At 52.9% G+C, this 19,546-nt stretch overlaps 1 protein-coding gene across 32 annotated transcripts in view; it reads left to right on the top strand.

The window, feature by feature from the left end:
• Window positions 1–15,606, top strand: part of LOC308187174 (uncharacterized protein) — a 51,179-nt gene extending 35,573 nt beyond the window's left edge. For 12 of the 32 annotated variants that reach the window (XM_080609318.1, XM_080609317.1, XM_080609348.1 and 9 more), the window contains 22 exons: window positions 119–171; window positions 254–301; window positions 406–456; window positions 543–679; window positions 813–934; window positions 1,053–1,145; window positions 1,305–1,358; window positions 1,459–1,553; window positions 3,383–3,476; window positions 3,653–3,740; window positions 6,179–6,465; window positions 6,541–6,694; window positions 6,786–6,835; window positions 6,965–7,041; window positions 7,125–7,174; window positions 8,260–8,390; window positions 8,577–8,635; window positions 8,776–8,830; window positions 9,182–10,810; window positions 11,063–11,297; window positions 11,474–11,561; window positions 15,338–15,606. In XM_080609318.1, coding sequence (XP_080465444.1) covers window positions 6,433–6,465; window positions 6,541–6,694; window positions 6,786–6,835; window positions 6,965–7,041; window positions 7,125–7,174; window positions 8,260–8,339 — 444 coding nt within the window. In that variant the 5' untranslated portion in view covers window positions 119–171; window positions 254–301; window positions 406–456; ... (6 more) ...; window positions 3,653–3,740; window positions 6,179–6,432 and the 3' untranslated portion in view covers window positions 8,340–8,390; window positions 8,577–8,635; window positions 8,776–8,830; ... (2 more) ...; window positions 11,474–11,561; window positions 15,338–15,606. Of the gene's footprint in view, window positions 1–118; window positions 172–253; window positions 302–405; window positions 457–542; window positions 680–812; window positions 935–1,052; window positions 1,146–1,304; window positions 1,359–1,458; window positions 1,554–3,089; window positions 3,312–3,382; window positions 3,477–3,652; window positions 3,741–4,946; window positions 5,020–6,178; window positions 6,466–6,540; window positions 6,702–6,784; window positions 6,836–6,964; window positions 7,042–7,124; window positions 7,179–7,546; window positions 7,639–8,259; window positions 8,636–8,775; window positions 8,831–9,181; window positions 10,811–11,062; window positions 11,298–11,473; window positions 11,562–15,337 lie in introns of those variants that run through there. The other 20 variants (XM_080609337.1, XM_080609342.1, XM_080609341.1 and 17 more) reach the window with 16 other exon arrangements.
• Window positions 15,607–19,546: the final 3,940 nt, after the last annotated feature.

Genomic DNA, 19,546 nt, shown 5'->3' with positions numbered 1-19,546 from the left:
GCAAGGGGGCTGCTGTTTTGAAATGATAAAATTAGCCATGGGGTCCCTTGTGTTGTTGAGGGATGGGTGCTAATGCTGGCAGCTGAATGATTACCTTCTATGTTTTCGTTTGTTAAAGCTGAAACACAGCGTACAACCTGGGACTTCGTACCCAGAGCTGCCTCTGGCAAGGTGAGCGATGAACAGATGGAGCAGTAATAGTTGGGTTGCGGTTCTCACTGTCACTCTAAGTGACCCCTCTTTTCTGTTTTAGAGGTGTTGTAGCTGGCTTAAGAGGGTAGATGGAAGCATCTGCCTCGGGGTAGGTAAGCGGGTAGAGGTAAGGCAGCAGATGAGAGTAACTGTCCTAGCTGTGCTGCGGCTTAGGATGCTGCCTTAGCCTATGCTTTTCTTCCTCTTTCACAGGTGTCTCGCACAGGCTCAAAGGAGCAAACTGCATTCTGAAGAGCTGCTTAAGTAGGGGGGCTGGTCATGAGCTGGGTTGGAGCGGAATGGCCAAGTAGCACGAGGTGACTATGAAAGGTCTCTGTCTTGCTTTGCAGGTGCCATGGCAGGCTCTCCACAGAAGTGGCTGAGGATTTGAGATGAGGCCGGAGAGTGACAAGGAGCAGTACGTGCAGGGATGGTTTCCAAGCGCTGCGGTTGCTTTCTCTTCTGTTGGTCAGGTGCCACAGGCAAGGTGGGCTGTGACATCAGTCTTTAGAATCAGAGCAAAGCAGGTCACTGGAATGCCACAGGGCATCTGAGAAGGGTGTTTTAACAGGAAAAGTTTGTCTGGCATGGCGGTGTCTGATGGCAGTGTGTTTCCACAGGTGAAGAGGTGCCTGGAGCCCCATCTCATCTAGCCTGCACGTGCCTTGAGGATAAAGCCTGCTTTCCAGCAGTGTGGAAAGCACCACCAGTCCGTGGTGCCGGCCCGGCCGAGTTGGAGCATGTGAGCAGCTGAAGAAAAAGAGCTAGTGAAAGAGAGGTATTGCAGCAGGTAGGCTGTGCCTGTGAGGTGCCTGAGGATCTGCCTTTTCTTTTTTTTCTTTTGTGGGTGCTTCCTGCAGCCTTGGAGAGGTGAATCCCCACATTGTGGAGTGCTGAGGAAAGACGAGAGGGTCGTCAGCCCAGTCAGTGTCCCTAAGCAAGGTCCCCCTAAGGCAAGTCCTTGAAGTGTTTCCCCTGGTTTAGCAGGTGCTGCAGCAGGCCTTCCTCAGAATCTGCTGAGGGTCTGAGGTGAGGCTGGGTGGGATAGAGGAGCAGTGTGGTGGGTGATTACTTGAGAACACAATGATCATTTTATCCCTTTGTTTTCCCAGGTGGTGTGGGTGATACTGGCTGTACTGTTGGAGCTTGGACTCAGAGAGGAACGGGTGAGCACAACCGTATGTTGCTTCAGTGGTAGTCAGTATTGCGGAGGAGGTGGGCATCAGGGCCGGTGTGCTAGTGAATGCTGGTACGCTGTTTTTGCAGATGATGATGAGCCTGGCCATGGACTAAGATGTCTCTCAGTGTCTGTGCATTTCTTGAGGTGGAGGGAATTTACCATCCAGCAATCTGAGAGCTAAGTTGAGGGGCACCTGGTATTTGCATATGTGGTGTGGCTGATGGGAGCTGGGAGCCGGAGCAGCATGGAGCCAGCCGGCTGAATATACTTGGTGGCACTGTGAGGGTGGTTGAGGCTGCGTCACCTTCAGGCTGCTTGAGGCTGGGTCACCAGGCTAATAGAAGGAGCAGGGGGTATTTTGTAGTGTGAGTGTATGTGCCAGGCAGGACAGTTCCCATCTGTTTATTTGTCTTGTAGTGCTGCTTCTGCAGGGTGTGTTCTGTGTCATGCACTCCTCGGGTCTTTGTATCAAATGTTTCTTGATGTGATCATCATGTTACGTGCTCCTCAGGTCTTGATATCCTCATTGCTTTTTGCACTGGACAGACTAGAAAGGCAACTTGTTAGCCGTACCAAAGGTCCTAAAAGCTTGTTTTGTCATCATGGGTCTGATCCGAGCACTTCTTGTATTGCAGTCGCAGCTTAAAGCTCGGATGTGTTTCAGGTCTTGTGCATCATATTCGGTTTCAGGTGGCATCTGTTTCCATACTCACTCTTGCAGAAGTCATCTGGGTCGCATCAGGAGCTCTGTCTTGGGAATTCATTTCCTAAGAGATTTCTTCTGGGGTTTGCACTCCCCATCCTTCTGGTCTCTTGTCTTGAAGGCAGGCTTTTTATGCCTCCATCATCCCAGTTCTGGCAGTTGCTTCCAGTCGCATGTCGTGACATTTGAGTCTCTCCTTGGGTCTGCTGCAGAGCACCTGTTCTGACTTGCTGTAGGGCTTCCCTCTGGGAGTCCTCTTTTTTTTTGCGCCTTGTGTTCTGTGTTTTGTTCGTAATGTTTGTAGCGTGCCTGTGTGTGTGTGTTTGGCCTGGAGCTGTCCTGCCTGGCAGTTAGTGATGGTAACTAACGTGGCGGTCCATCGCTGTACTAATACATTGTCCGGACTGTTTTGGCAAAGACATCCGGTCTGCCTCTGGGCACGTACTGAAGGGCAGCTGGCACAGAGTCATCTCTGTGGTGTTTGGCAAATGTGGAGGGGGAGACCTGAGCTGCTTGCGAGCAGCTGTTTGCATAGTGCTTGAATAGTGCTAGAGGAGAGGTCTGTCATTGAATCTTGAAAGCTCGCAGATATGGAGTTTTGATTTTTTGTTTGTATTTCGTTCCCCCCCGCAGTAGGAGGGGTAAACCTTAGGAGGAACTGGTCACAGGAAAGAGCTCCTTTTGGAACTGTCAAGGACTCGGTAGGCAACCCGGTGACTGGCTTGATCTACTTTCCAGGTGCTGAGGCAAGGGGGCTGCTGTTTTGAAATGATAAAATTAGCCATGGGGTCCCTTGTGTTGTTGAGGGATGGGTGCTAATGCTGGCAGCTGAATGATTACCTTCTATGTTTTCGTTTGTTAAAGCTGAAACACAGCGTACAACCTGGGACTTCGTACCCAGAGCTGCCTCTGGCAAGGTGAGCGATGAACAGATGGAGCAGTAATAGTTGGGTTGCGGTTCTCACTGCAGTTACTTAACTACACAAAATACAGTTAAAGTCCTGTTTATATTCCAGAGGTGTTGTAGCTGGCTTAAGAGAGCAGATGGAAGCATCTGCGTCGAGGGCAGGTGAGGAGGCAGAGTAAGGGAGCAGGTGAGAGTACCTGTCCTAGCTGTGCTGCGGCTTTGGATGCTGCCGCGGCCTATGCTTTTCTTTTTCTTTCGCAGGTGCCTTGCACAGACTCAGAGGGGCCAAGCTGCACTCTGAAGAGCAGCACGAGAAGGGCAGGCTGGTCGTGAGTGGGGTTGTAGCAGAATGGCCAAGTTGCGCAAGGTGACTGCGAAGGGTTTCCATCTTGCTTTGCAGGTGCCATGGCAGGCTCTACACAGAAGTGGCTGAGGATTTGAGAAGAGGTTACAGAGCATCAAGGAGCGGCACGTGCAGTGACGGTTTCCAAACGGTATGGTTGCTTTCTCTTCTGTTGGTCAGGTGCCACAGGCAAGGTGGGCTGTGACACTAGTCTTTAGAATCGGAGCAAAGCAGGTCACTTGAATGCCGCGGGGCATCTGAGAAGGGTGTTTTAACAGAAAAAGCTTGTCTGGCATGGCAGTGCTTGATGGCAGTGTGTTTCCACAGGTGAAGAGGTGCCTGAAGCCCCATCCTGTCTAGCCTGCGCACACCTCGCTGAGAACGAAAGCCGCTTTCCAGTAATTCAGAAAGCCAAGTTACATCTCGGCCTCGAGCATCTGGGGCGTGTGCCTGTGCTTTTGGGCCTGTCTGTAGCGTTTGGCACCTGCATTAGTACTTGCTTGGCATATGTTTAGGCTTTTGGGGCCTGTGTCTTGGGGGGGGGTGTGGAGCTGCTTGTACACCTTTGGGGCTTGCATCTGGGGGGGGGGGGGAGTTGCTTGAACACCTTTGGGGACTGTGTCTGGGGGAGGGGTCAGGGCCTGCATCTGGGGGGGTTGGAAGCTGCTCCTACAATGTAGGGATCTGTATCTGTGGTGGTTGGGAGCTGCTTGTACACAGTATGGGCTTGCGTTTGGGGGTGGGTGTTGGGAGCTGGAGCTGCTTGTACAATTCAGGGATCTGCATCTGGAGGGGGTAGGGAGCTGCTTGTCCACCTTTGGGACTTGCATCTGGGGGGGGGTGGGAGCTGCTTGTCCACCTTTGGGACTTGCATCTGGGGGGGGTTGGGAGCTGCTTGTACACATCTTTGGGACTTGTATCTGGGGGGGGGGTTGGGAGCTGCTTGTACATTGCAGGGTCCTGCCTTGGGCATGGTTTGTAGCTGCTTGTACAGCTTTGGGGTCTGCAGCTGGGGGGTGGTTGAGAGGTGCTTGTCCACTGTAGGTGCCCACGTTTGGGGAGTTGGGAGCTGCTTGTACACTTTTGGGGCCTGCAGCTGGGAGGGGTTGTGAGATGCTTGTACATGCTAGGGGCTTCCCTCTACGGGGCTTTGGGGCCTGCCTCTGGGGGGGGGGTTGTTGTGAGCTGCTTGCACACCCTTGGGGCCTGCCTCTGCGGGGGCTTGGTGCCTGTGTCTGGGGAGTGGGGGGGTTCAGAGCTGGTTGTACAGTATAGGAGCCTGCGTTGGGGGGGGGTTGGGAGCTGCTCGTACACTGGACGCCTGGGTTGGGGGGGGGAGGTTTGGAGCTGCCTTGTGCACCTTTGGGGCTTGCAGCTGGGAGGGGGTTGGGAGCTGCTTGTCCACCTCTGGGACTTGCATCTGGGGGGGGTTGGGAGCTGCTTGTACACTGTTAGGGCCTGCCTTGGGGGTGGGGTTGGGAGCTGCCTCTACGCTGTAGGGGTCTGGGTCTTGGGGGGTTGGGGCTGTGTTTACAGCTTTGGGGCGTGCCTCTGGGGAGGGTGGGGAGTTGCTTGTATACGCTAGGGGCTTCCCTCTATGGGGCTTTGGGGCCTGCCTCGGGGGGGGGGAGGGGTTGGAAGCTGCTTGCACACCCTTGGGGCCTGCCTCTGCGGGGGCTTGGTGCCTGCGTCTGGTGAGTGGGGGGGGGGTTCAGAGCTGGTTGTAGTGTAGGAGCCTGCGTTGAGGGGGGGTTGGGAGCTGCTCGTACACTGGAAGCCTGGGTTGGGGGGGGGGAGGTTTGGAGCTGCTTGTGCACCTTTGGGGCTTGCATCTGGGGGGGGTTGGGGCCTGCCTCTGGGGGGGGTGGGTGGTTGTGAGCTGCTTGCACACCCTTGGGGCCTGCCTCTGTGGGGGCTTGGTGCCTGTGTCTGGGGAGTGGGGGGGTTCAGAGCTGGTTGTACAGTATAGGAACCTGCGTTGGGGTGAGGGGGGTTGGGAGCTGCTCGTGCACTGGACGCCTGGGATGGGGGGGAGGTTTGGAGCTGCTTGTGCAGCTTTGGGACTTGTATGTGTGGGGGGGTCGGGTGCTGGTTGTATCCCTTTGGGGCCTGCCTCTGGGGAGGGAGGGTGGGGAATTGCTTGTACACCTTTGGGGCCTGTGTCTGGAGGGGCTTGGGGCCTGCGTCTGGGGGGGGGGGTTGGAGCTGGTTGTACACCTTTCGGGCTTGCATCTGGAGGGGGTTGGGGCCTGCCTCTGGGGGGGTGGTTGTGAGCTGCTTGTACACCTTTGGGGCCTGCGCCTGGGGGGGGGGTGGGAGCTGCTTGCACACTGTTAGGGCCTGCCTTGGGGGGGGGGGGGTTGGGGCATGTGCCTTGGGGGGGTGGGGTTGGGAGCTGCTTCTATGCTGTAGGGGTCTGGGTCTTGGGGGGTTGGGGCTGTTTGTATACCTTTGGGGCGTGCCTCTGGGGAGGGTGTCTGGTGTTTGGGGGCTTTTCTGTAGCGTTTGGGGCTTGCATTTTGGCTTTGGGATGTGTCTTGAGCTTCTGGGGCCTAGCTGTAGTGCTTGGGGCCTGCGTCTGGGGCTTTTCTGTAGCATTTTGGTTGCGTGTTTGTGATTTGGGGTCTGTATCCAGGGTTTTGCCTTTTTTTGTAGTTTTCAGCTTTGTGTCAGTTTCTTTGTGGGTTGCCTGGGGTTGGGGCAGTTTGGGGTTTGGATCATTAGTCAGTGTCATTAGCGTCGGGGGGTTGATACGAAGGGTTAGGGTTGTGGTTAGAGTTGTTAGGGCTAAAGGGAATAAGGATTTTAGGGTAAGGGGATCAAGGTTGTGGGAATAAAAATGTTTTTGCACAGAGTTACCTTGTTTAGAGGGAAGGAAGGTGGTATTGAGATATGCTTGCAGTGAGAAGAAAGCTTACCAGACAACCTTGTGAAATGCAGACAACCAGAATCCTTAGAGCAATTGGGTGGAAATCACGGTGTAAGAAACATTACCACCTCAAAGAGGAAAACAGTCAAGGAAAAAAGAAAATTGACTTGTAACAGGCCAGCAGCTGTGTATTTTCAGTGAAGCACCGGATAGATCGTGAACCTGGATTACCCAGTCAATGGGGAAACTGAAGCGAAGAATCTCAGAGCTGGTGAGGAGCTGAAGTAAAGGAGCTGGGAAGAGAGAGGTATTGCAGCAGGTACGCTGTGGCTGTGAGGTGCCTCAGGGTGTGCTTTTCTCTTGTCTCTGCAGGGGCTTTGTGCAGTCTTGGACAGGGAAATCCCCGTGTCACGGAGCAGTGAGGGAAGGTGAGAGTTCTATCAGCCTGGTGATCCCTGATCTGAAGCAAAGGGAAGACATTCAGGTGTTTCCCTCTGAGGGTCTGAGGTGAGGCTGTTTGGGACAGAGGAGCAATGTGGCAGGTGGAGGCTTGCAAGCACAGTGGTCATTTTGTCCTTCTGTGTTCCCAGGTGGCATGGGTGATGGTGGCCGTTCCTTTCGAGCTTGGATCTAACTTGCAGGTACAGAGGCAAGTGGACTGCTGTTTTGAAACGAAAACATTAAATATGGGGTGACTTCTGTTGTTGAGGGATGGGTGCTAATGCTGTCAGCTGAATGTTCATGGTCTGACTGTGTTTTCCTTTGTTCAGGCTGAAACGCAGTGTGCAGTACAGGACGTCACGACCCGAGCTGCCTCTGGAGTGACTCTGGTGAGTGATGAACAGAGGTAGGTGTTATTTTTGGGGTGCGGCTGTCGTTGCAATTTTTTTAACTACATCAGATAGAGTAAAATTCCAGTTTCTCTTTTAGAGGTGCTATAGGCGGCTTCAGAGAACGGGTGGAAGCATCTGCCATGTGGGGTAGGTAAGCAGCTGAGGTAAAGGAGGGGATGAGAGTAACTGTCCTGAGGGTGCAGTGTCTTTTATTGCTGTGGTTGCCTTCTCTTCTGCTTATCAGGTGCCACAGGCAAGGTGGGCTGTGATAGTCTTTAGAATAGGAGCAAAGCAGGTCACTGCAATGCTGTTTGGTTCCTGAGGCAGGTGTTGTAGAGGAGAAAAGCTTTCAGTATTCAAAGCTGAAGCCAAAACATGGGGATTGTTGCTTCTAGAAACAACCCAGTTCTCTTGTCTGCACCCTGCATGCTGTTGAGCTAAGCCATATAAATAGATACATAAACCACAGGTGTTGCTTCTCCTCTTTCTACTTTGTGCTTTGCCCCTCCCCTTTCCCAGGTGATTGGCTTTGGGTCCCAGGCAGGGCCTAGTGGTCATTGAGTCACAGGCATCCCATCAGAGAGCTCATTCTGCCTGGGCTGCACTTTGGGGTAAGTGCTTTGTTTTTCCTTCAGTGAGTTGGAGGTTTCTTTAGGTGGTTAAGAGTCTATGGACTGATGCGTTTCCAAGTAGAGACCGGTACGCCCATCTTTGTGGGGTAACAACTAGTAGGACCTGTTAGAGTAAACCAATCTAGTAATAGGTGCCTGTATTGCATGCAGCTCTTCTTCAGGTGAGTAATTGTTATAGCATGTTTATGGATAGGATGTCAATGTTACTTTGTGTGTTTGCTTTGTGGTTCTGGGTCCCTTATGATTTCTGCAGAATTAAGGCAAATATTATCAAAGTTACAACCTTGGTGGCAAAGTGATGGAGCAGAGTTTAGGAGATAAGTATCATCGAAGCTCCCTGTGTAAGCATGTGTCTGAAAAGAGCAGCAGTAGGCATGTAAGGGGTAGTCTTTTTCAGGGTTAGGGACAGTTTGTTATATTTTTGGAGCTTTTGCCTGTGGTTTGTGTGGCTGTAGAGTCTTCAGATGTTGCAGCCTTCTAGTTTTTAAGTGCTTGGAATTCACGTAATAGAGGTGTGCTTAGGAGGTGTTGCTGGCTAACTTGTTTTTGGGAAATGGTGGGGTACGGTTCCTTTTTTTTGAGTTACCTTTTAATCTCTAGGTATATCAAGCCATTTGCATAACTGTCCAGAGGCTTCACAAGGAGCTTCAGTACGCACCCGAAGGGGCTTGACCGCATAAGTGCAGTATTATGGAAAGACTGAGCAGGGTCACCGTTCTCATCTGTAAAGGAGAAGTCTGTGATTACCCCTGTTGGGGCTGCTGTGCATTCATGGCCTTTTGGCATTTGTGGACCTGAGGGCGTGTTTTTTTTTTTTTTCTGGCTCTCGTCTCTGTGTTTGAGTCCTCTGCAAGGAGCTGTACTGTTTGTGTGTCCATCACGGATATGACCTTCTCTTTCTGTTTCTTGTATCCCAGGGCATGGGCACAGACACTTGAATGAGGCACGAGGATGATGCATCTCCTTGGGATGTTAGGTGAGTGAAGCGGTGGTACTGGGTTGGGGAACATGTGTCTGGGGCTTCTTGGCTGTTGGGGTAGGGGAGGAAAGAAGAGGAGTGGGTATAGACTGTTTTGTGGATTGTCATTTTTGTTTGTTCTTTCTCCTTGGTCTAAGCCACGTGACCTTGGCTCAGTACAGTAAATGGAAGCGCTAAGCCTGGATCGGGAAGGTGAGTGGAGAAAAGTTGGAAAAAGGGCATTGGTTTTGGTTTGGTAGTCTATTGGTCCCACCTCTGGGTGACTCCTCTTTTCCGGGGATGAAGAAGATAGCGGGAACATCCTAGTTGGCCTCTGTGGTCCACCTTGAGGATGGATTGTGACCCCTGAGAATTAAGTCCAGGGGCAAATACTGTGTGTTTGGGGGTGGTTGGCAGGGGAAGGCGGGCAGTTGTCTGGAGTTGGTCTATCTGACTTCAGTAGCAGAGCAGGTCAGCGGACTACTGTTTTCTTTTTGAGGTGGGTGTTTCACTAGAAGAAGTTTGGCTGGTGTGCCAGTGCCTGATGGCGCTTTATTTCTGCAGGTGAAGAGGAGCCTCGTGCCGGAAGCAATGTCCTGGCTAGCCTTCGTGTTCCTTGATGAGGATGGAACCTGCCTCCCGTCATTCCCATGCTAAGTTGTGGGGCAAGTGCTATGTTTGCTTTCGGGTTTTGAATGCACACATAGGGCGAGGGTCTGTGCTTTTAAGTCATTGCTGTGGATGGGGCCTTTTAGGATTGATCACGGTCAGACAGAGTGTGTGGAGGCGTGGGATTCTGTCAGGTATTGCTTGGGCACGTGCCAGGCAGGGCAGTTCCAGCTTGGTGTCTGTGTTCTGTGTTGTCTGTGCTGTTGCTCCTGGTGCTTGGCAGGCCCTGGGGAAGCCGTCCTGAGGGTGTTGAACACTTGACCTCACTGGAATAATGCTGATGCTCAATCGTAAGCTGAGCATTTCTTGTCTTGCAGTGGGAGCTTAAAGAGATCATTTCTTCTGTGCGTGTAATTTTTTTTGTATCAAATGTTTCTTGATGCGATCATCATAATGTTACGCGCTCCTCAGGTCTTGATATCCTCATTGCCTTTTTCCACTGGACGGATTAGATGGGCAACTTGTTAGCCACACCAAAGGTCCTAAATGCTTGTTTCATCATTGTAGGGCTGATCTGAGCACTTCTTGTCTTGCAGTCACAGCCTGAAGCGCAGATGTGTTTCAGGTCTTGTGCATCATATTCGGTTTCAGATGGCATCTGTTTCCATCCTCGCTGTTGCGGAAGTCATGTGGGCTTCATCAGGAGCTCTGTCTTGGGAGTTCATTTCCGAAGCATTTTTCTTCTGGGGTTTGCACTCCCCATCCTTCTGGTCTCTTGTCTTGAAGGCAGGCTTTTTATGCCTCCATCATCCCAGTTCTGGCAGTTGCTTCCAGTCGCATGTCGTGACATTTGAGTCTCTCCTTGGGTCTGCTGCAGAGCACCTGTTCTGACTTGCTGTAGGGCTTCCCTCTGGGAGTCCTCTTTTTTTTTGCGCCTTGTGTTCTGTGTTTTGTTCGTAACGTTTGTAGCGTGCCTGTGTGTGTGTGTTTGGCCTGGAGCTGTCCTGCCTGGCAGTTAGTGATGGTAACTAACGTGGCGGTCCATCGCTGTACTAATACATTGTCCGGACTGTTTTGGCAAAGACATCCGGTCTGCCTCTGGGCACGTACTGAAGGGCAGCTGGCACAGAGTCATCTCTGTGGTGTTTGGCAAATGTGGAGGGGGAGACCTGAGCTGCTTGCGAGCAGCTGTTTGCATAGTGCTTGAATAGTGCTAGAGGAGAGGTCTGTCATTGAATCTTGAAAGCTCGCAGATATGGAGTTTTGATTTTTTGTTTGTATTTCGTTCCCCCCCGCAGTAGGAGGGGTAAACCTTAGGAGGAACTGGTCACAGGAAAGAGCTCCTTTTGGAACTGTCAAGGACTCGGTAGGCAACCCGGTGACTGGCTTGATCTACTTTCCAGGTGCTGAGGCAAGGGGGCTGCTGTTTTGAAATGATAAAATTAGCCATGGGGTCCCTTGTGTTGTTGAGGGATGGGTGCTAATGCTGGCAGCTGAATGATTATCTTCTGACTGTTTTCATTTGTTAAAGCTGAAACACAGCGTACAACCTGGGACTTCACGACCAGAGCTGGTTTTGGCAAGGTGAGCGATGAACAGATGCAGCAGTTATTTTAGGGGTGCGGTTGTCACTGCAGTTACTTAACTACACAAAATACAGTTAAAGTCCTGTTTATATTCCAGAGGTGGTGTAGCTGGCTTAAGAGAGCAGATGGAAGCATCTGCGTCGAGGGCAGGTGAGGGGGCAGAGTAAGGGAGCAGGTGAGAGTACCTGTCCTAGCTGTGCTGCGGCTTTGGATGCTGCCGCGGCCTATGCTTTTCTGTTTTCTGTCGCAGGTGCTTTGCACAGACTCAGAGGGGCCAAGCTGCACTCTGAAGAGCAGCACGAGAAGGGCAGGCTGGTCGTGAGTGGAGCAGTGGAGCAGAATGGCCAAGTTGCGCAAGGTGACTGCGAAGGGTTTCCATCTTGCTTTGCAGGTGCCATGGCAGGCTCTACACAGAAGTGGCTGAGGATTTGAGAAGAGGTTACAGAGCATCAAGGAGCGGCACGTGCAGTGACGGTTTCCAAACGGTATGGTTGCTTTCTCTTCTGTTGGTCAGGTGCCACAGGCAAGGTGGGCTGTGACACTAGTCTTTAGAATCGGAGCAAAGCAGGTCACTTGAATGCCGCGGGGCATCTGAGAAGGGTGTTTTAACAGAAAAAGCTTGTCTGGCATGGCAGTGCTTGATGGCAGTGTGTTTCCACAGGTGAAGAGGTGCCTGAAGCCCCATCCTGTCTAGCCTGCGCACACCTCGCTGAGAACGAAAGCCGCTTTCCAGTAATTCAGAAAGCCAAGTTACGTCTCGACCTCGAGCATCTGGGGCGTGTGCCTGTGCTTTTGGGCCTGTCTGTAGCGTTTGGCACCTGCATTAGTAGTTTCTTGGCGTATCTTTAGGCTTTTGGGGCCTGTGTCTTGGGGGGGGGTGTGGAGCTGCTTGTACACCTTTGGGGCTTGCATCTGGGGGGGGTTGGGAGCTGCTTGTACACCTCTGGGGCTTGCATCTGGGGGGGGTTGGGAGCTGCTTGTACACCTCTGGGGCTTGCATCTGGGGGGGGTTGGGAGCTGCTTGTACACCTCTGGGGCTTGCATCTGGGGGGGGTTGGGAGCTGCTTGTACACCTTTGGGACTTGCATCTGGGGGGGTTGGGAGCTGCTTGTACATCTTTCGGGCTTGCATCTGGAGGGGGTTGGGAGCTGCTTGTACACTGTTAGGGCCTGCCTTGGGGGGGGTGGGTTGGGGCATGTGCCTTGGGGGTGGGGTTGGGAGCTGCTTCTACGCTGTAGGGGTCTGGGTCTTGGGGGGTTGGGGCTGTGTTTACAGCTTTGGGGCGTGCCTCTGGGGAGGGTGGGGAGTTGCTTGTACACGCTAGGGGCTTCCCTCTATGGGGCTTTGGGGCCTGCCTCGGGGGGGGGAGGGGTTGGAAGCTGCTTGCACACCCTTGGGGCCTGCCTCTGCGGGGGCTTGGTGCCTGCGTCTGGTGAGTGTGGGGGGGGGGGTTTCAGAGCTGGTTGTAGTGTAGGAGCCTGCGTTGGGGGGGGGTTGGGAGCTGCTTGTACATTGGAAGCCTGGTTTGGGGGGGGGGGGGAGGTTTGGAGCTGCTTGTGCACCTTTGGGGCTTGTATCTGGGGGGGGGGTTGGGGCCTGCCTCTGGGGGGGGTGGGTGGTTGTGAGCTGCTTGCACACCCTTGGGGCCTGCCTCTGCGGGGGCTTGGTGCTTGCATCTGGGGAGTGGGGGGGGTTCAGAGCTGGTTGTACAGTATAGGAGCCTGCGTTGGGGGGGGGGGGTTGGGAGCTGCTCATACACTGGACGCCTGGGATGGGGGGGGAGGTTTGGAGCTGCTTGTGCACCTTTGGGACTTGCATCTGGGGGGGGTCGGGTGCTGCTTGTACACCTTTGGGGCCTGTGTCTGGGGGGGGTGGGAGCTGCTTGTACACTGTTAGGGCATGCCTTGGGGGTGGGGGTTGGGGTATGTGCCTTGGGGGGTTGGGGTTGGGAGCTGCTTCTATGCTGTAGGGGTCTGGGTCTTGGGGGCCTATGCTTTTCTTTTTCTTTCGCAGGTGCCTTGCACAGACTCAGAGGGGCCAAGCTGCACTCTGAAGAGCAGCACGAGAAGGGCAGGCTGGTCGTGAGTGGGGCTGGAGCAGAATGGCCAAGTTGCGCAAGGTGACTGCGAAGGGTTTCCATCTTGCTTTGCAGGTGCCATGGCAGGCTCTACACAGAAGTGGCTGAGGATTTCAGAAGAGGTTACAGAGCATCAAGGAGCGGCACGTGCAGTGACGGTTTCCAAACGGTATAGTTGCTTTCTCTTCTGTTGATCAGGTGCCACAGGCAAGGTGGGCTGTGACAGTAGTCTTTAGAATCGGAGCAAAGCAGGTCACTTGAACGCCGCGGGGCATCTGAGAAGGGTGTTTTAACAGAAAAAGCTTGTCTGGCATGGCAGTGCCTGATGGCAGTGTGTTTCCACAGGTGAAGAGGTGCCTGGAGCCCCATCCTGTCTAGCCTGGGCACACCTCGCTGAGAACGAAAGCCGCTTTCCAGTAATTCAGAAAGCCAAGTTACGTCTCGGCCTCGAGCATCTGGGGCGTGTGCCTGTGCTTTTGGGCCTGTCTGTAGCGTTTGGCACCTGCATTAGTAGTTTCTTGGCGTATGTTTAGGCTTTTGGGGCCTGTGTCTTGGGGGTTTGTGGAGCTGCTTGTACACCTTTGGGGACTGTGTTTTGGGGGGGGGGGGTCAGGGCCTGCATCTGGGCGGGTTGGAAGCTGTTCCTAGAATGTAGGGATCTGTATCTGTGGGGGTTGGGAGCTGCTTGTACACTGCAGGGATCTACATCTGGAGGGGGTTGGGAACTGCTTGTCCACCTTTGGGACTTGCATCTGGGGGGTGGTTGGGAGCTGCTTGTACACCTTTTGGACTTGCATCTGGAGTGGGTTGGGAGCTGCTTGTACATCTTTGGGACTTGTATCTGGGGGGGGTTGAGAGCTGCTTGTACACTGCAGGGTCCTGCCTTGGGCATGGTTTGTAGCTGCTTGTACAGCTTTGGGGTCTGCAGCTGGGGGGTGGTTGAGAGGTACTTGTCCACTGTAGGTGCCCATGTCTGGGGAGTTGGGAGCTGCTTGTACACTTCTGGGGCCTGCAGCTGGGAGGGGTTGTGAGATGCTTGTACATGCTAGGGGCTTCCCTCTATGGGGCTTTGGTGCTTGCCTCGTGGGGGGGGTGGTTGGGAGCTGCTTGCACACCCTTGGGGCCTGCCTCTGTGGGGGCTTGGTGCCTCCGTCTGGGGAGCGGGGGGGTGGGGGTTCAGAGCTGGTTGTACAGTATAGGAGCCTGCGTTGGGGGGGGGTTGGGAGCTGCTCGTACACTGGACGCCTGGGTTGGGGGGGGGAGGTTTGGAGCTGCCTTGTGCACCTTTGGGGCTTGCATCTGGGGGGGGGGGGGGTCGGGTGCTGGTTGTACACCTTTGGGGCCTGCCTCTGGGGAGGGAGGGTGGGGAGGGAGTTGCTTGTACCCCTTCGGGGCCTGTGTCTGGGGGGGGTTTGGCGCCTGCGTCTGGGGGGGGGAGTTTGGAGCTGGTTGTACACCTTTCGGGATTGCCTCTGGAGGGGGTTGGGGCCTGCCTCTGGGGGGGGGGGGTGGTTGTGAGCTGCTTGTACACCTTTGGGGCCTGCGCCTGGGGGGGGGGTGGGAGCTGCTTGTACACTGTTAGGGCCTGCCTTGGGGGGGGGGGGTTGGGGCATGTGCCTTGGGGGATGGGGTTGGGAGCTGCTTCTATGCTGTAGGGGTCTGGGTCTTGGGGGGTTGGGGCTGTTTGTATACCTTTGGGGCGTGCCTCTGGGGAGGGCGGGGAGTTGCTTGTACACCTTTGGGGCCTGTGTCTGGGGGGGGGTTGGGGCCTGTGCTGGGTGGGGTTGGGAGCTGCTTGTACACTCTAGGGTCCTCTGGCGGGCTTTGGAGCCTCCCTTTGAGGGGGGCAGTTGGGAGCTGGTTGTACACCTTTGGGGCCTGAGTTTGGGGCATGCGGGCTGGGGCTGGGGCCTGCATCTGGGTGGGGTGGGGTCCAGTTCATGGGGGGAGGGTTGGGAGCTGCTTGTGGACAGTTGGGGTCTGCATCTGGGTGTGGTTGGGGCCTGTGTCTGGGGGTGGGTCGTGGCCCGCGTGTAGACTTCTGCAGCCTGTGTCTGGTGTTTGGGGGCTTTTCTGTAGCGTTTGGGGCTTGCATTTTGGCTTTGGGATGTGTCTTGAGCTTCTGGGGCCTAGCTGTAGTGCTTGGGGCCTGCGTCTGGGGCTTTTCTGTAGCATTTTGGTCGCGTGTTTGTGATTTGGGGTCTGTATCCAGGGTTTTGCCTTTTTTGTAGTTTTCAGCTTTGTGTCAGTTTCTTTGTCGGTTGCCTGGGGTTAGGGGCAGTTTGGGGTTTGGATCATTAGTCAGTGTCATTAGCGTCGGGGGGTTGATACGAAGGGTTAGGGTTGTGGTTAGAGTTGTTAGGGTTAAAGGGAATAAGGATTTTTAGGGTAAGGGGATCAAGGTTGTGGGAATAAAAATGTTTTAGCACAGAGTTACATCGTTTAGAGGGAAGGAAGGTGGTATTGAGATATGCTTGCAGTGAGAAGAAAGCTTACCAGACAACCTTGTGAAATGCAGACAACCAGAATCCTTAGAGCAATTGGGTGGAAATCACGGTGTAAGAAACATTACCACCTCAAAGAGGAAAACAGTCAAGGAAAAAAGAAAATTGACTTGTAACAGGCCAGCAGCTGTGTATTTTCAGTGAAGCACCGGATAGATCGTGAACCTGGATTACCCAGTCAATGGGGAAACTGGGGAGGGTCCTGGTCACCGAGAGGAAAAAAAAATTTATATAAACTGTGTTATGGAACTAGTAGGTAGTTCGTGGGACGCCTGCCATTGCAATCGTGAATAAAAATGCTACTTCACTGAGATCCTTGCCTGAGCCTATGTTATTGGTTACAGAGTGTTTCTAACAAGATGTTAGGGTTTTAAGGTTTCAGGGCTAAGGCACTAGGGTTGGGTTTCAGGGTTAGGGTTTCCAGGGTTTAGGGTTAGGATTTTAAGGTTGTTAGGGCTGGAGTTATAAGGGTTAGGGGTTGGGGGTTGGTGTGTTAAGGTTTTAAAATATTTTGTGGTTTTAGTGTTGATAGGGTTTTTAGGGTTAGGGTCTTAGGGTTTTAGTTATGGTCAGGTATTTAGAGTTAGGGTTTTAAGGTCTTAAAAAAAAAAATTAAGGTTAGGGTCTCCAGGGTTAGGGCTTTGAGAATCTTTACTTTTTGGGTTAGGGTTTAGAGGGTCTTAATTTTTAGGGTTAGGGCTTTTAGGCGTAGGTCTAGTGTGGTAAATTTTATCGGGTTAGGGCTGTAAGGGTTTTTAGGGTTAGGGTTTCTAGGGTTTGTTGGGGTAGGGGTTAAGGTTAGATCCGTGGTTGCCGTAGGGTTAGGGGTCAAGGTTCTTAGGGGTTAGGCCTAATATTAGGGAGGAAGGCCAAAATAAGAGGGGGGGAGCTCCCCCCAAAATTGAAGGGTTGAAGCCCAAAGTTAGGGGAAGGAACGTCAAAATTGTGGGGTCCCTCAAAATTGGGCAGAAGAACTCTTAATATTAGGGGGGAACCCAAAAAAGGAGGGTGGGGGACTCTACAATTGGGGGGGACCCCCAAAATTGGTCGGGTCCCCCCAAATTAGGGGAGGAACCCCCAAAATTGGGTGGGCGAACCCCCAAATTGGGGGGAAGAAGACTTAAATGGAAGTGTGAAATTCCAGAATTGGATGTGGACCCCCCAGAGCAGTCTTCAGGGGTTTAGTGTGGTAAATTTTATCGGGTTAGGGCTGTAAGGGTTTTTAGGGTTAGGGTTTCTAGGGTTTGTTGGGGTAGGGGTTAGGGTTAGATCCGTGGTTGCCGTAGGGTTAGGGGTCAAGGTTCTTAGGGGTTAGGCCTAATATTAGGGAGGAAGGCCAGAATAAGAGGGTGGCAGACCCCCAAAATTGAAGGGTTGAAGCCCCAAGTTAGGGGAAGGAACGTCAAAATTGTGGGGTCCCCCAAAATTGGGCGGAAGAACTTTTAATATTAGGGGGGAACCCAAAAGAGGAGGGTGGGGGACTCTAAAATCGGTTGTGTCCCCCCCAAATTGGTTGTGTCCCCCCCAATTAGGGGAGGAACCCCCAAAATTGGGTGGGCGAACCCCCAAATTGGGGGGGAAGAAGACTTAAATGGAAGTGTGAAATTCCAGAATTGAATGTGGACCCCCTAGAGCAGTCTTCAGGGGTTTAGTGTGGTAAATTTTATCGGGTTAGGGCTGTAAGGGTTTTTAGGGTTAGGGTTTCTAGGGTTTGTTGGGGTAGGGGTTAGGGTTAGATCCGTGGTTGCCGTAGGGTTAGGGTCAAGGTTCTTAGGGGTTAGGCCTAATATTAGGGAGGAAGGCCAAAATAAGAGGGGGGAGCTCCCCCCAAAATTGAAGGGTTGAAGCCCCAAGTTAGGGGAAGGAACGTCAAAATTGTGGGGTCCCCCAAAATTGGGCAGAAGAACTCTTAATATTAGGGGGGAACCCAAAAAAGGAGGGTGGGGGACTCTACAATTGGGGGGGACCCCCAAAATTGGTCGGGTCCCCCCAAATTAGGGGAGGAACCCCCAAAATTGGGTGGGCGAACCCCCAAATTGGGGGGAAGAAGACTTAAATGGAAGTGTGAAATTCCAGAATTGAATGTGGACCCCCTAGAGCAGTCTTCAGGGGTTTAGTGTGGTAAATTTTATCGGGTTAGGGCTGTAAGGGTTTTTAGGGTTAGGGTTTCTAGGGTTTGTTGGGGTAGGGGTTAGGGTTAGATCCGTGGTTGCCGTAGGGTTAGGGGTCAAGGTTCTTAGGGGTTAGGCCTAATATTAGGGAGGAAGGCCAAAATAAGAGGGGGGGAGCTCCCCCCAAAATTGAAGGGTTGAAGCCCCAAGTTAGGGGAAGGAACGTCAAAATTGTGGGGTCCCTCAAAATTGGGCAGAAGAACTCTTAATATTAGGGGGGAACCCAAAAAAGGAGGGTGGGGGACTCTACAATTGGGGGGGACCCCCAAAATTGGTCGGGTCCCCCCAAATTAGGGGAGGAACCCCCAAAATTGGGTGGGCGAACCCCCAAATTGGGGGGAAGAAGACTTAAATGGAAGTGTGAAATTCCAGAATTGGATGTGGACCCCCCAGAGCAGTCTTCAGGGGTTTAGTGTGGTAAATTTTATCGGGTTAGGGCTGTAAGGGTTTTTAGGGTTAGGGTTTCTAGGGTTTGTTGGGGTAGGGGTTAGGGTTAGATCCGTGGTTGCCGTAGGGTTAGGGGTCAAGGTTCTTAGGGGTTAGGCCTAATATTAGGGAGGAAGGCCAGAATAAGAGGGTGGCAGACCCCCAAAATTGAAGGGTTGAAGCCCCAAGTTAGGGGACGGAACGTCAAAATTGTGGGGTCCCCCAAAATTGGGCGGAAGAACTTTTAATATTAGGGGGGAACCCAAAAGAGGAGGGTGGGGGACTCTACAATTGGGGGGGACCCCCAAAATTGGTCGGGTCCCCCCAAATTAGGGGAGGAACCCCCAAAATTGGGTGGGCGAACCCCCAAATTGGGGGGAAGAAGACTTAAATGGAAGTGTGAAATTCCAGAATTGAATGTGGACCCCCTAGAGCAGTCTTCAGGGGTTTAGTGTGGTAAATTTTATCGGGTTAGGGCTGTAAGGGTTTTTAGGGTTAGGGTTTCTAGGGTTTGTTGGGGTAGGGGTTAGGGTTAGATCCGTGGTTGCCGTAGGGTTAGGGGTCAAGGTTCTTAGGGGTTAGGCCTAATATTAGGGAGGAAGGCCAAAATAAGAGGGGGGGAGCTCCCCCCAAAATTGAAGGGTTGAAGCCCAAAGTTAGGGGAAGGAACGTCAAAATTGTGGGGTCCCTCAAAATTGGGCAGAAGAACTCTTAATATTAGGGGGGAACCCAAAAAAGGAGGGTGGGGGACTCTACAATTGGGGGGGACCCCCAAAATTGGTCGGGTCCCCCCAAATTAGGGGAGGAACCCCCAAAATTGGGTGGGCGAACCCCCAAATTGGGGGGAAGAAGACTTAAATGGAAGTGTGAAATTCCAGAATTGGATGTGGACCCCCCAGAGCAGTCTTCAGGGGTTTAGTGTGGTAAATTTTATCGGGTTAGGGCTGTAAGGGTTTTTAGGGTTAGGGTTTCTAGGGTTTGTTGGGGTAGGGGTTAGGGTTAGATCCGTGGTTGCCGTAGGGTTAGGGGTCAAGGTTCTTAGGGGTTAGGCCTAATATTAGGGAGGAAGGCCAGAATAAGAGGGTGGCAGACCCCCAAAATTGAAGGGTTGAAGCCCCAAGTTAGGGGACGGAACGTCAAAATTGTGGGGTCCCCCAAAATTGGGCGGAAGAACTTTTAATATTAGGGGGGAACCCAAAAGAGGAGGGTGGGGGACTCTACAATTGGGGGGGACCCCCAAAATTGGTCGGGTCCCCCCAAATTAGGGGAGGAACCCCCAAAATTGGGTGGGCGAACCCCCAAATTGGGGGGAAGAAGACTTAAATGGAAGTGTGAAATTCCAGAATTGAATGTGGACCCCCTAGAGCAGTCTTCAGGGGTTTAGTGTGGTAAATTTTATCGGGTTAGGGCTGTAAGGGTTTTTAGGGTTAGGGTTTCTAGGGTTTGTTGGGGTAGGGGTTAGGGTTAGATCCGTGGTTGCCGTAGGGTTAGGGGTCAAGGTTCTTAGGGGTTAGGCCTAATATTAGGGAGGAAGGCCAGAATAAGAGGGGGGGAGC

This window comes from Anser brachyrhynchus, assembly GCF_964034855.1.
Source record: "Anser brachyrhynchus genome assembly, contig: SCAFFOLD_426, whole genome shotgun sequence".
Lineage (NCBI taxonomy): Eukaryota > Metazoa > Chordata > Aves > Anseriformes > Anatidae > Anser > Anser brachyrhynchus.
Note: the sequence above shows the minus strand (reverse complement) of the source record. Positions and strands in the feature narration are given on the sequence as shown.